The following is a 12734-nucleotide window of genomic DNA, read 5'->3' as shown; positions in this document are numbered from 1 at the left end:
GGAGCTCCTTTAGTGGAGACCCCTGGTCTAAATATATACATATTTATATGTGTGTGTATTACTTCAACTTGTAGAAGTTATTATGGAAATTATTAAGTTTTATAATCAATCAATGAATAAAGAAATAAAGAAATATTTCTTTATCTCCAGCAGACAGTAACTCTTGTTCTCAGGTGTGATTATAAATAATATTCTTAATCCTTGTGTAGCAGAGATGGGATTCCACTTGCTATTCATGTGGTTTTGTGCAGTTTTATTTTGCAACTATATGGTTCCACTTCAGTGTGGGTTTCCATGGAGACAGCTTTTGGGTGTGGCATGGATGCCCAGGGCCAGCTCTAAGCCAGCAGGTGCCCTAGGCAAAACCGGAGTTTTACCCCCCGACCCCAGGCAGCAAAATGCTTACCGAAGCTAAAGCTACTTAACTCAGTCACACACATTTTGTAACTAATGTACAAATTCTTGTTTCTTTATTAACAAACAAAACAAAGTCACACTGAAACACTCTAAACTAAAGAAACCGCTACAAAAATGATAAATAGCACAAAATAAATATCATTTAGTTAAAAATAAAACATGTTTAGTGCAATAATCCAGGGCAAGAAATGGCACAAGTGCAAACCCTAAAACAATGTAAAACGCTGCAATCAAAAGCACATTAAACAAAACATCAATCAAGCTATCAAATAAAAAATCAAGTGGTTTAGTTAAGATAATTCCCTCATTCCCTTAAATTTTATAGCAGTGACATTAAATAGCAGCAGCCTGGCCGTACAATAAACACATTTTTATGTCGTATCAAACCTTCTGACATGCATGTTTTTTTTGGGTTTTTTTTGGATAATATAGGTGGCACTTTAATTATTATGTTGTTCAGATATTGTTGTTATAGCATCTATGCTAGCTAGCGTTAGCCCGCTGTTGATGTCAGAATGAAAAGTTAACACACGCTGCCTTAATGTTCAGTAACTCAGATAAACCTCTGGACTCGTTTTTCCTCCTTCCTACGTTTTCTGTAAGCAGCACCTGATACTTGGATTGTCTTTTCATTATAAACTATTTTAATGATTTTCTTGTTGGCAACACACGACAAGGCGACGTCGTCCATCCGTATCATCATTACGAACCTGGATGCGCCGCTCCCGTCCCTCCACTCTCACCTTTATTTTTTATGATTTGTTTGGTCTAGTTATTAATTAAGAAAAGAAAAAAAAAACTAACAAACAAACAAAAAAGAATTATTTATTTCTTTATTTTTTGACTGCAATTTGGCGCCCCGTCCAACAGATGGTGCCCAAGGCGACCACTTAGGTCGCCTATGCCCAGGGCCGGCCCTATGGGTGCCTAGCAGGGCTTCTGCAGATCTGTCATGTCTTTAGAGCTTCTTGCTGTGAGAGAAAGCTGAGGTGTCTTTGATTGCTAGATGCTGGAATAAATGACTTAAGAGATGCCAAACGAAGACTTTCCATGAGTAATTTATAACACAACGAGTGTAAACAGCTGCTACACTTGTCCCCAGGTAACTGATGTTTTCTTCATGCCTCTCATGTATACGTCACACAAACAACACTTTGTAAAATTCTCAAACCAAAACATAAATAAATAAACAAATAAAAAGCTAGATTTAAGAAGTTTTAGAAAGAACTGGTTTTTAGCTGATTTATGTACTAAAATCTGAATATTTAACTTTTTGCCTTGCAGTTACACCCCTGACAGTTGGGGGCGCTGTAGGATCATCAGCACTCCTACTTCCCTTCCAACGATCTTAATATTTTCATATCTCAATATACATTTTACTGATTAGATGTTAAATAAACTAAAATGTTGACATTATTTAAATAGTAATGGTACACAACTCAAAGTATGATGGCTCAGTTATAAAGTATTTAACATGTTTATTATTTTAGGAAAACTACTTCCTCTACTGAATTACAATCACAGAAAAATAGGCAATATCGGCAACTGCTGGTGAAAGTGTTCATTCACCTCAAACTGGTGATTCCAAAGACGGATTTAGATTATCTCACTGGTGAACAGAAACCAGACTAATGTTTTTATCAGGTATGGTTTTATGATGTTTGAGCCATGATGAGCTTAAGCAGCAGAAATAACACAGATATCCTCCATATACATTTTAAACAAGCTGTTTGTGCACTTTGAGTCCGTGAAGTAGCTCAAAGTGGTCATGTTAACCAGATAATCCACCCTAATGGGATATAATATAATCATGGCTGTTCGGTCTGTTTTGTGAAGAAAAATGAGCAGTTTTATTTTACTCCATGTGTCTGACGGGGGTGATGATCAACGGGGCGAAGTTTTCTCCATCATCGTTAAGACCCGGATCAAAGAACGGGTGGAGCCTCTCGGTGAAGGAGCAGCCGGTGAAGGAGAAGATCAGAGCTGCAGCATCTACGTCATAGAAGAAGACCAGACCCTCCTCATAATCCACAAACACCCCCACCTTCTCAGGAGGAGACTGAAGGGAGAGGCGGACCGGGGGGGCGGCCAGAGCTCTGTACTCGCTTCTGTTTCTCAGCCATATGGTCCAGTACCCATCCTGAGGGCGCAGCGGCACGTCTCCCCTCCTGTTCACCGTCTCTTGGGCGACTCCTAAAGTCCACTCGGTCTTTCCTTTCAGCTGCACTTCAAAGTAAAATTTGCCTGAGAAGAAGCTCTGCCGTCCTAAGACATGAGCATGATATGCACACCTCCTTGGGTTGTATAAAAGACTCCTCCTAGCATCACAGCATCTGACTTGCTTCCCGTCGTCAGACACGATGAGCTGGGGACACGGCGTTTCAGGATCCAGAGTCACATCCACCGCGTAGCGTTGGACCTTCATCAGCTCCACCCTCATGAGCAGTTTGGGAATTTCCCTCTTCATCATCTCTGCAAATTTCTGCTCCATCTCCATCTCTGATGTCCTCTGCTTCTCTGTGAGCTCCTGCAGGACTCTGTCAACAGATTCCTTCAGAGAGCCGGTGGTCTGATGGCCGCATGCGTCTTCTTTACTGAGCTGCAATGAAAGTTTGACCTCCTCCATCTTCATTCGAATATCCTCAATAACTTCCTGAAGGTTTTCTTGTGTCAGAGGTAGCTCGTGTTGGGAGAAAACAACACAGACAAACGCCCAAAGCACACAGAAAACCAGGGCTTTCCTCTTCGTTCCAGAGCAGGAGTCACAGTGAAGCTCTGCTGGGTCAGCAGCTTGATCTGGTCCACCTCCTCCAGCGGAGCATCTGAACACATCCACCATCTCTGCCATCAGCGTGTTGACCTGCAGCTCCGGTTTGGGGAAGAACATCTTCTGACAGATGGGACACTGAAACGGGACGTCCTTGCTCAGGTGCTGGGTGATGCAGGCTTTGCAGAAGTTGTGTCCGCATGGCGTGCTGACCGGATCGGTGAAAACTTCCAGACAGATGGAGCACAGAAGCTGATCCTCAGTCAGCCGGCTGCCGGCAGCAGACATGTCTGCACTGTGAGGGGAGACATAAACATCAAACCAAAGTTATCTTCCCTCAGTTAAACAATCCAACTCATTAAGATAAAGTTTAAATTTGCATTATTTTTCATGCATGATTGAAATTTAAATCAGATTCATGTTAGAGGGAAGGTCATGTTTCCAAGGACCAATTTCATTTCAGAGTAGAGCTTCAGGGAGTCACACGGTATCGTCTCAGTCTGGTGTTTTACACCCACTGACCTCTTTACCAACTTCTCCAGTTCTATTCCCTGTTTACACAATCAGCTTTGGGATGTGGTGGAACGGGAGATTCTCATCATGGATGCAGCCGACAAACCTGCAGCAACTGTGTGATGCTGTCATGTCAATATGGAGAAAACGTCTGAGGAAGGTTTCCACCACCTGCTTCCGCCTATCACACCAGGATTAAAGCAGTTCTGAAGGTAAAAAGACATCCAGCCTGGTACTAGAAGGTGGACCTGATAAAGCAGACATGAGTGTAGATCTTTTTTTTTTTAACTTGTCCTGTCCAGCATGGTAGCGGCAGAATGATGGTCTGGCTGCTGTGTTGTGCTGGACAAGAGGAGCTTTATGGATATAAGGTCCCTCTAGATAATTTAAGAATTATTCTTTATTTTTCAATTTGTCTAAAGCTGATTTTACACACATATATTTTCTGAGGGTTGTTGGGGGGGTGGAGGGGAAAGTAAATGAACAAAAGAAAATGAAAGAGAAAAAGAGTGAAAAAAAGGAGGATACACCAGATATAAGGTAACAGCACCAGCTGTTTAATCTAAAAAAAACAGACTAACAGCTGCTACACCTGCAAGGAAACAAAAAAAACACCTGCAACATCTTTAAGAAAAGAAAACCGACAATCACCAGAAGCACCAACAAGACAGACAAGCTGTAGAAAAACGTCAGCAACACAAAGAACAACACGAGCATGTAGCTGGTGATTAAACCCTCAACGCGACACCGTGGCTGTCTCAGCCTACACCCCCACCCACAAATACTCCCCTCCCCTCACACTCCAACCCACTAAATAAGTGACTGCAGGTCAGCCAGTTTATGAAATGATGGAGTTTCACCTGTAATGCCTGTTTTCGCATATCTTCTGCATCTCAGTTCTGTTTGTTTTTAAAGTACCAACAACAAATAATGAGTAGGAAGTCTGGAAAAGCAGAAAATTACAGTCAATGTTTGCAGAAATGGTTCCCAGCAGTAAACAATGCAACAAGCCTCCTTTACATCATCTGACAAACTCATCTCATGTGAAAGGACTAAAATATCCCCTGAAAACCACCTGAGACTAAAACAGGAAGTAAACTACATTTTTTATTTGACTTTGAGACTTGTTGTAACCTCTGCCTTTGTTTTCTCTATTATTTCCTTATTAATGAAATATAAAGGAGTTAAAAAGTCTTTCTGTTAGAGGGGCAGCAGCTGGAAAGCAGCCAGTCAGAACAGTTTACTCAGGAAGTACAGAGGAAAGAAACACGGTGAGTCAAAGAAGCTGAAACAAGGGTTTTCACATAAATATGCCTCAGAACAAAAACACGACAGGTAGGGAAGCAGCACACACCTTCATCAAGAGAAAGTTGAGTCGGGATGTGGGATCAGCTGTACTCACCTGTGTTCAGCAGAGACTCGGAGATGTCGAGGAAACTGCAGGAAAAGCAGATGAAGCTGGTTCATCAGCAGCTCAGTGGACGACGAGAGAGAAGAATGAAAATGAAAGTATGTCAGAGAACAAGAGCTGCTGAGTCTCCTCCCTGTTACCTGAGCTGCTCCACCTCCATCTGAGGTACCTATCTATCTATCTATCTATCTATCTATCTATCTATCTATCTATCTATCTATCTATCTGTCTATCTGTCTATCTATCTATCTGTCTATCTATCTATCTATCTATCTATCTATCTATCTATCTGTCTATCTGTCTATCTATCTATCTGTCTATCTATCTATCTATCTATCTATCTATCTATCTGTCTATCTATCTATGTTCCCTTTATCCGTAACAAACCACCAGAAAACCTGAAGTCTGATGCAATCCTTAGGGCTGGTAGATCAGGTCTTAAAACTTTTTTGATTGGATGTTTTTGGTCTTTTTTTTAATCTGTGTTCATGAATATATTTAAAATATTTAACTCGCTGTGTTTTCTTTGGTCTTAATGTTATTTTTGTATTTTTTATTATAGTTCACTGGCTTTTATGTATAAAACAGGTTTATCTTGCCTAATCCTGCATGATGCACCTCAGGTTGCTTCTTATCTGTAAAAACACACCAGATGTCTTAATCACCATAAAATTAGATGTTATCAGATGTTTTTGATGGATATTTAAATATATTGATCACATACTGAGAGCATCAATATTCCAGGTGTTTCAGCCTTCAGTGTCTTTAATTACACTGAATACTAAGAGTTTAACAAAGATTTGTTTATTTAGCTCGAAGCAGAGTTTTATATGAGTGTTACAATGAAAAGACAGTTTAATGAGAGAAACCACATCAATAATGTCACATAAAAGAAAGAAAATCAGAATAAAAACAAACTTTTATTTAAAGTTTAAGATGAAAACATGAACCATTTACATACTTCTCACATGTAAATGAGTAAAACATTAAACTCTTCTAGAGGTGAAAGATGAACAAATGCAGATGAAAGAGATAAAGTCTAGAAAAAAGAAAATGTGTAAAAACATCCTCTTTGTAAAGACACAAGTATCCATAAAGTTACCAAGAAAAAAAAACAGGCAGCATCATGACAGCTGGAGGAAGGAGGTTTATGGAAAAGTCATTTATTATTTAGTAATAAAAACATAAAGAAATGTAAAACTTTAGCTGAAAATCAGGACCTGAAGGTGGGAAAACAATAAAAAACCAAATGAAATCTCAGGGTGAAATTTAATCATCCAAAACAGAGTTAAAATGTCCAGGTCTGGAAATCCCCCCTAGCTGCCCTAAAACAAGTTACAACCTTTTCCAAGTGTGTGCAGCACAGATACGACCAACAAACAACAACAAACGTTGCATCCTGTGTGTTGGCTGTGAGGTCTTAGTGGTTTAGGTCTGCAGCAGCGTTCAGGTCCACGATCTCTGAGGTCCAGACCGGTTGAACTGTAGTGGGACTTGCATCATCATATATGTAACACAAACCACAGAAAACAAACTCACTGAACTCTGAAGCATCAACAGAAATGAAACTCAACCTGAAAAACATGTTGGATCAGCTTAAAGTCACCAAAATAAAATAAAATAGAAACACTGCAGCTGGCGTGAAATAAAAACACCGATTATTAGCTTACAGTAGGTCTGCAGTGGTGGGAGGGATACATCAGGCCGCGGGGAACATTTGCTCTTTAATTTGATGTTTAGAAAGTTGGAAAACTATTCAGACTGAAGGATCTGAGACACTACTGCTGCTGGTTAAACAGCTGGGTCCACATCTGCATCTCAGTAGTCAGGATTCAGCCAAAGTGTTCCGAAGATGGAAACCCGGCTAAAACCTAACAGGATCAGGGGAAGCCGAGCTGCCATCTGAACCACTAAAGTTAGCTAGCGCGTGACGTGATGCGTAAAGCCAAACTCAGCTGCAACGTCCAAAAACTCTGTTCCAGACCTGGAGCTGTTGTTGCCTAGCAACATGCAGAGGCTGACAAACCGCTTCACAACTTTCCTTTTCTTCTGCCTAACGTACTGCGTCACACGCTAACAAATGGCCATAAAGACACCGGCTGTTTTAAACGTGCACTGCGACTGATTCAGCAAAGAAACAGAAGAAGATGTTTTCGGAGGAAGAGGCAGAACAAAAGATGAGACTTGCTGGAAAGATCTCACAGTGCAGATAGGCTGAAGATGATGCTGGATTAGCCGTCGATAGGGAGGCGTTACTGAGAAAATCTGCAAAGTTCTGTACTTGTCACAGTCTGTCCTGCTGCTCCTCCAGAACTCCCCTGATCCTCCACACCTGTCCCTGATCCCAGCTCTCCAATCAACCCAACCTGTCACACCTGTTCCCCACTGACTCACCAGTCCTTATATACACCAGCACCACAGCCACTCCCTGTCGGACCTTAACCCTGCATAATACATGGACTCACCCCTTCTCTGTTCCTGGTTCCTGTCCCTCCTTCAGTCCTGTCCATGTAAGACCTTCACCTGATGTTCCTGATAGTTAAATAAAGTATAGTTAAACTGCCCTTGTCTCTGTGGAGTCCATATGTAACAGTACCGTGTCTTTAAAATTAATATGTAAAATTACTTGTAAATTAAACATATTGATAAATTATCTTATTATAATAAGATTAAAAGTTATAATTATGAGACTCAGAATTATGAGATTAAAAGTTGGACATATTAGTTATGACTGTTTATCTCTTGATGATGAGATACTTTTAATTCACCAGATAATATTCTTATGTTCTGCAGCTAAAAACGGCCCTAATGAGTCTTTTCATTGTTGCATCCAACGATGACGCAAATTGTTTTCCATAAAAAAGTCCAATAAAGAGTTGAATTAATAAAATATATCATTCCTGATGACATCATATGTCAGGTTGGACAGAGATGATGTCACTTCTTCTTGTTTGCTGTCTTTTTCACTTTGGTAGCTGCCTTCTTCGTGGGGACTTTCTTGGCTGCAGGGACTTTTATCGCCCCCTTCTTGGTTTGCTTTTTGGCGTTTTTAGCCACTTTCTTGGCCGCTGCAGGTTGTTTAGCCTTCCTGGGGCCTATGTTGGCCCTCTTGGCTGCATTCTTGGCCACTGCAGGCTTTTTAGCCTCCTTGGGGCCCGTGTTGGCCTTCTTAGTCACTTTCTTGGCCCCTCCGGGCTGTTTAGCCTTCTTGGGGCCTCCGTTGGCCCACTTGGTTGAATTCTTGGCTGCTGCAGGTTTATCAGGCTTCTTTGAAGATGCTGAAACAGCTGATTGCTTCTTGGTTCTTGCAGGTTTCTTGGTGGAGGTTTTCCTGGCTTGAGGAGCAGCTTTATTTTTCTTGGTTTCTTTCTTATTTTTCATCTTGTAGTAAAAGGGTGCTCCAATCAAACCTGCCTTTTCCAGAATCCCTGCATTCTCCATCCTTACTAAGGTGGGCTGGATGCGGGCGTTGTGTGCCACATCAAACCCACTGGCAGCCAAAGCCTTAGTGAGGGCGGGCTCAGATATACCTTGCCGCTCCTGGGAATCTTTTACAACGTGAAGGATGAGGTTGGGCAGGTCATCTTTTTTATCACGTGCCACATGAGGAGTGCCGTTATCAGGCGGCAGTGGCATCGTGCTTTTCCCTTCCTGTGACTGACTGGCTTCTTGTAATCCACTTTCAGACAGTTTCTGCACCAAATCGTTCCTTTTGATCTTCTCTAAAACCTTTAGGGCCACCTCCTTTACTTTAGGAAGGGTGCAGGTCTGGACCATCAAGTCCACAGTGCCCTGCCTGTTTGCCGTCTACAGGAAGCTCTTCCCGATGGCGGGGAAGTTCTCCTTACTGTCGGGATGCCGCAGATACCACTTAAATGTTTGGAACTCTTCTTCTCCCAGTTCTTCCAGAGTGTTCAGCAGCTCCTCTGGTGTCATCACGGCAATCTGAGGTCTAACACAGGCACACAGATGAGGTTAGTCCAACACAAAGAGAAAAAGAAAGAAAATAATTAAATAAAACATCTCCCCAGATGCTACTTCAAGGCCCATCACATCTGCACAATGCATCCCTTTAATGCAACACATGAAAAAGAGAAGGAATACCACAAGGAACCAATAACAACGCTTTAATTTGTCACATGACTTTCAGGAAGCTACTGTCAAACACTTCTTTAAAAGGGAACTGTTTTGTCATTTTGGTCAGAAAGCATCATTTCCTGCCCCATTTCCATCAGGAAAAAAATATTCAGACTAATAAATCAATAAACCTTCATTTAACCCTTAAAACGTCAAGCCTTTTTTTTTTTTTTTTTTATCTCCAACTGTTATTTTCCCTCATTTCCAGTTATTCCTGCTACTATTTACCTGCTATCCTCACTAAACCAACTCCAGCTCAGCTGCTTTGTGGCGCCACCGTGCATCAGAAACGTCTTCTTGGCTTTATTCCAGCCATAGAGGAGCATTATTTTTCTTCTTTTCACACACACATGGAACTTTCTGCTCACTGGTTGATCTTTGCATGTTAGCATTGCTGCTTTCTGGTGTCTGCAAGTGTAGCGGTTTTAGTACTCTCACATGCGTTGTGGTGCTCAGAAATCACAAGCCATTCAATGTCGAGTCTCTGACGCCTCTTTATTGGCATGTTCTGGATTTTTGAACATAAAGAAAGGTTCGTCAGCTCCCACAGTCTCAGCTCTGCCACACACACACACGAGTCTTGCTGGTGACAGACTGTGGCGAAGCTACACATATGAACAGGCTAAACATTTTATACAAAGAAACAACAGGTACCTGGATTTTTGAACATAAAGAAAGGTTCGTCAGCTCCCACAGTCTCAGCTCTGCCACACACACTGAAACAAAATAAAGTGTACGTCTCACTGCTAAAACTGGCCTGCACGGACTTTAAGCTAGTAACTTGTAAATAGTATTTAATCCTCACACAACACGGATAACACTGAAATTAAAACTCAGTAGTTGTTAACTGGAGGAAATATTTGCATGTATGACAAATTAAGTGCTTTTACACACTGAATAAGAGTCACAGTAACGGAGCCCAGAAGAAGCTAACTTACCACGAGTCTTGCTGGTGACAGACTGTGGCGAAGCTACGGGCGTAACAGCTAAATCTGCAGGGGGTTCGTCTTTGAGACGTTCAGGTGTTCCCAAAAATGTAAGAAATTATAACTACTCATAGTTAACAGCAGCAAATGAAGACTGAATAACTTAATGGGCAGTAGTAACAGTGACAGAAATACAGCTAATAATGGCAAGTGGAATCATTAACAATTTAACTCCGTTACACTCCCCCCTACTGATCACCACTAGCCAACATAACCAAAAGAAACCCAAAACAATGAATTCCTTTTTATTGTTTTTTTTTTTTTTTTCCAATAAAACACTGTGACTGTGAGGCCACACTACAGTCCAAACGTACCAGGCACCCAGAACATCACACCAAGAGGAGGAAATAGGCAAAGGAGAAAAGAAAAAAAAAAAAAAAAAAAAAAATCCAGTGCACGGTACTGCTCAGATCCTGACACCAAGTGTTCCAATCATAAGACTACTCTCGAAGAATTAGAATGGGGAAGGGTTGCAAAGCCTTCCAGCACCCATAGGAAAACATGCCCATATACATGTTAACACACTCATATCATGGCATTACACAGTACTACTAGTAACCACCTGGACTATGCATCACGGTACTCTCACACAGGCGTCACTACTCACAGAAAGAAAAAAAACAAACCAAATCCTCCTCATGGTTTGACCACAAACACATGTACTTATGCAAAGGTTATTGCTACACAACATAACATCAGCGACCAGCAAGAACTTTCTGGTGCATGTTCTGAATAAGTCTAACAACAGGTCTAACCACCCTCCCATACCTCGTTCTCACACCCATCGTTCTGTCACTGCTAAGGTTCAGATCCGCCCTTGGTACAACCTCAGAACCAGCACCAGAGGGCAGTGCATCAACCAGAGGTCTAAGGATAGGAGGTTGGGGGCTAGTCATTGCTCCAGGACAGTCCATATCAACAGTCATATTACATAGACTGGACTGGCCAGTCGCACCCGCAGTCCCCACTAAGTCATCAGGAGGAATGTCAACTTCCGTTGTTGACTGCTCCTCAGTGGCAACTGGAAGTTGCGAGATCCATGATGCAGTCCGATCTTCAGGCCCACAGGTAGGTAGATCAGAAGAACCCTCAATGCCTGCATTCCGCACAGACTCATCCATGTCTCTGTCAGTCAGATCACTGACAAAAGAGGCAGAGTCCTCTGGATTAGCAGGAAAAGGTAGGAAGTTCACAGGCATAATAAGATTCCTGTGGACCACTTTCTCTTGGTCCGTGTCACAGTTCCTGAGTCTGAAGGTATGAGTGTTCTCATGTTTCTCCATAACAGTGTAGAGGTGATTCTCCCAGCGATCCGCGAGTTTTCTCCTGCCCCGTTCCCCTTTATTGGCCAAGAGGACTCTGTCCCCGACTTCCACTGGTGCGCCCTTCAGCTTGCGGTCATAGAAGCCTGCTTGCTTCTCCTGCTGTTTCCTAGCAGAGGCCTGGGCAATCCTGACAGCATCCGCCATGTCCTTCCTGAGACGGTGCACATAAGTATCATAGTCCACCACCTGATCATCAAGAAGCACAGACTCGAACATCAGGTCTACAGGCAGCCTCGGGGTTCTCCCAAACATCAGCTGAAAGGGTGCAAAGCCAGTGGTCTCATGGACAGTGGCATTATAGGAGAAGGTGAGAGATCTCAGCAACTGTGGCCACCTGAGTTTGGCTTTAGGTGGAAGGGCTCTAATCATATTACCAAGGGTGCGATTAAACCTCTCAGCTGCGCCGTTACCCATGGGGTGATAAGGGGTTGTATGAGATTTCTCCACACCAGCAACCTGGAGCATCTCCCTTATCAAACGGCTCTCGAAGTTCGCCCCTTGGTCTGAGTGCACCCGTTCAGGAAAGCCATAGACGCAGAAGAAGTTATCCCAGAGCTGTCGTGCGACGACCTTGGCTGACTGATTAGGACAGAGATAGGCCTGGGCCAGCTTGGTAAAATGGTCTGTAACTACGAGTACATCAAGGGACTTGTTGGAAGAGTCCTCAGCTGACCAAAAGTCAATGCAAACCAGCTCAAGAGGTCTGGTGGTCTTGACACTCAAGTGGGGCTCTGGCTTCAGGTTCAGGAGACTTGCTGAACACGCAGCGACGACAGCACCGTACATACTCCTTTACATCACTCTCCATCCCATGCCAATAGAATCGCTGTCTGGCCAGGTAAAGTGTCCGCTTTTCCCCCTGATGACCCGCCTCATCATGGACACCTTTGAGGACCTTCCCCTTCTCAGTGGATGGCACGACATATTGGAATATTTTCCTCCCCGTCACTGCATCTTTGGAGAAGCGATACAGCACCCCAGCTTTGATGGTGAGTTTTTCCCAGTGTTTCAGGAGCCGCAGAGCATCGACGGGCTCATGCAACCGCTCTCGCCTTGAAGGTCGTCTCCGCCGTTCCACAAAATGGAGCACACGACTCAAGCAAGGGTCAGCACGCTGCCTGGCCATCAGCTCCTCCCTAGACAGAGGGCAGGAAGCAGACGGCTCAGGTAGTTGAATG

At 42.9% G+C, this 12734-nt stretch overlaps 2 protein-coding genes and 1 long non-coding RNA gene across 3 annotated transcripts; all 3 read right to left on the bottom strand.

Moving 5' to 3' along the window:
- Nucleotides 1-1267: 1267 nt before the first annotated feature.
- Nucleotides 1268-5177, bottom strand: LOC121638495 (E3 ubiquitin-protein ligase TRIM21-like). The gene is made up of 2 exons (XM_041983332.1): nt 5100-5177; nt 1268-3479 (listed from the first exon to the last, which is right to left on the bottom strand). The coding sequence occupies exons 1-2, from the start codon at nt 5162-5164 to the stop codon at nt 2273-2275; spliced, it is 1272 nt and encodes a 423-aa protein (XP_041839266.1). The 5' UTR covers nt 5165-5177; the 3' UTR covers nt 1268-2272.
- Nucleotides 5178-7619: 2442 nt separating this feature from the next.
- Nucleotides 7620-9494, bottom strand: LOC121638504 (histone H1-like). The gene is made up of 2 exons (XM_041983347.1): nt 9474-9494; nt 7620-9060 (listed from the first exon to the last, which is right to left on the bottom strand). Exon 2 carries the CDS (start codon nt 8883-8885, stop codon nt 8046-8048), a length of 840 nt encoding a protein of 279 aa, XP_041839281.1. The 5' UTR covers nt 8886-9060; nt 9474-9494; the 3' UTR covers nt 7620-8045.
- Nucleotides 9495-9717: 223 nt separating this feature from the next.
- Nucleotides 9718-10221, bottom strand: LOC121638516. The gene is made up of 3 exons (XR_006010031.1): nt 10184-10221; nt 9900-9961; nt 9718-9753 (listed from the first exon to the last, which is right to left on the bottom strand). It is a non-coding gene; the product is annotated as an uncharacterized LOC121638516 (long non-coding RNA).
- Between the last annotated feature and the right edge of the window lie 2513 nt (nt 10222-12734).

The sequence above is a fragment of the Melanotaenia boesemani genome, chromosome 4 (genome assembly GCF_017639745.1).
Source record: "Melanotaenia boesemani isolate fMelBoe1 chromosome 4, fMelBoe1.pri, whole genome shotgun sequence".
Classification (NCBI taxonomy): domain Eukaryota; kingdom Metazoa; phylum Chordata; class Actinopteri; order Atheriniformes; family Melanotaeniidae; genus Melanotaenia; species Melanotaenia boesemani.
The sequence above is the reverse complement of the archived record's forward strand: the minus strand, read 5'-3'. Positions and strand labels throughout refer to the sequence as shown.

Excerpts from the sequence above, each read along its gene's own strand:
- LOC121638504 (XM_041983347.1), bottom strand. The coding sequence starts at position 8,885 with ATGGTCCAGACCTGCACCCTTCCTAAAGTAAAGGAGGTGGCCCTAAAG.
- LOC121638495 (XM_041983332.1), bottom strand. The coding sequence starts at position 5,164 with ATGAACCAGCTTCATCTGCTTTTCCTGCAGTTTCCTCGACATCTCCGA. Across the intron at positions 3,480-5,099 it reads CGAGTCTCTGCTGAACACAG|TGCAGACATGTCTGCTGCCG; the intron begins GTGAGTACAGCT and ends CTCCCCTCACAG.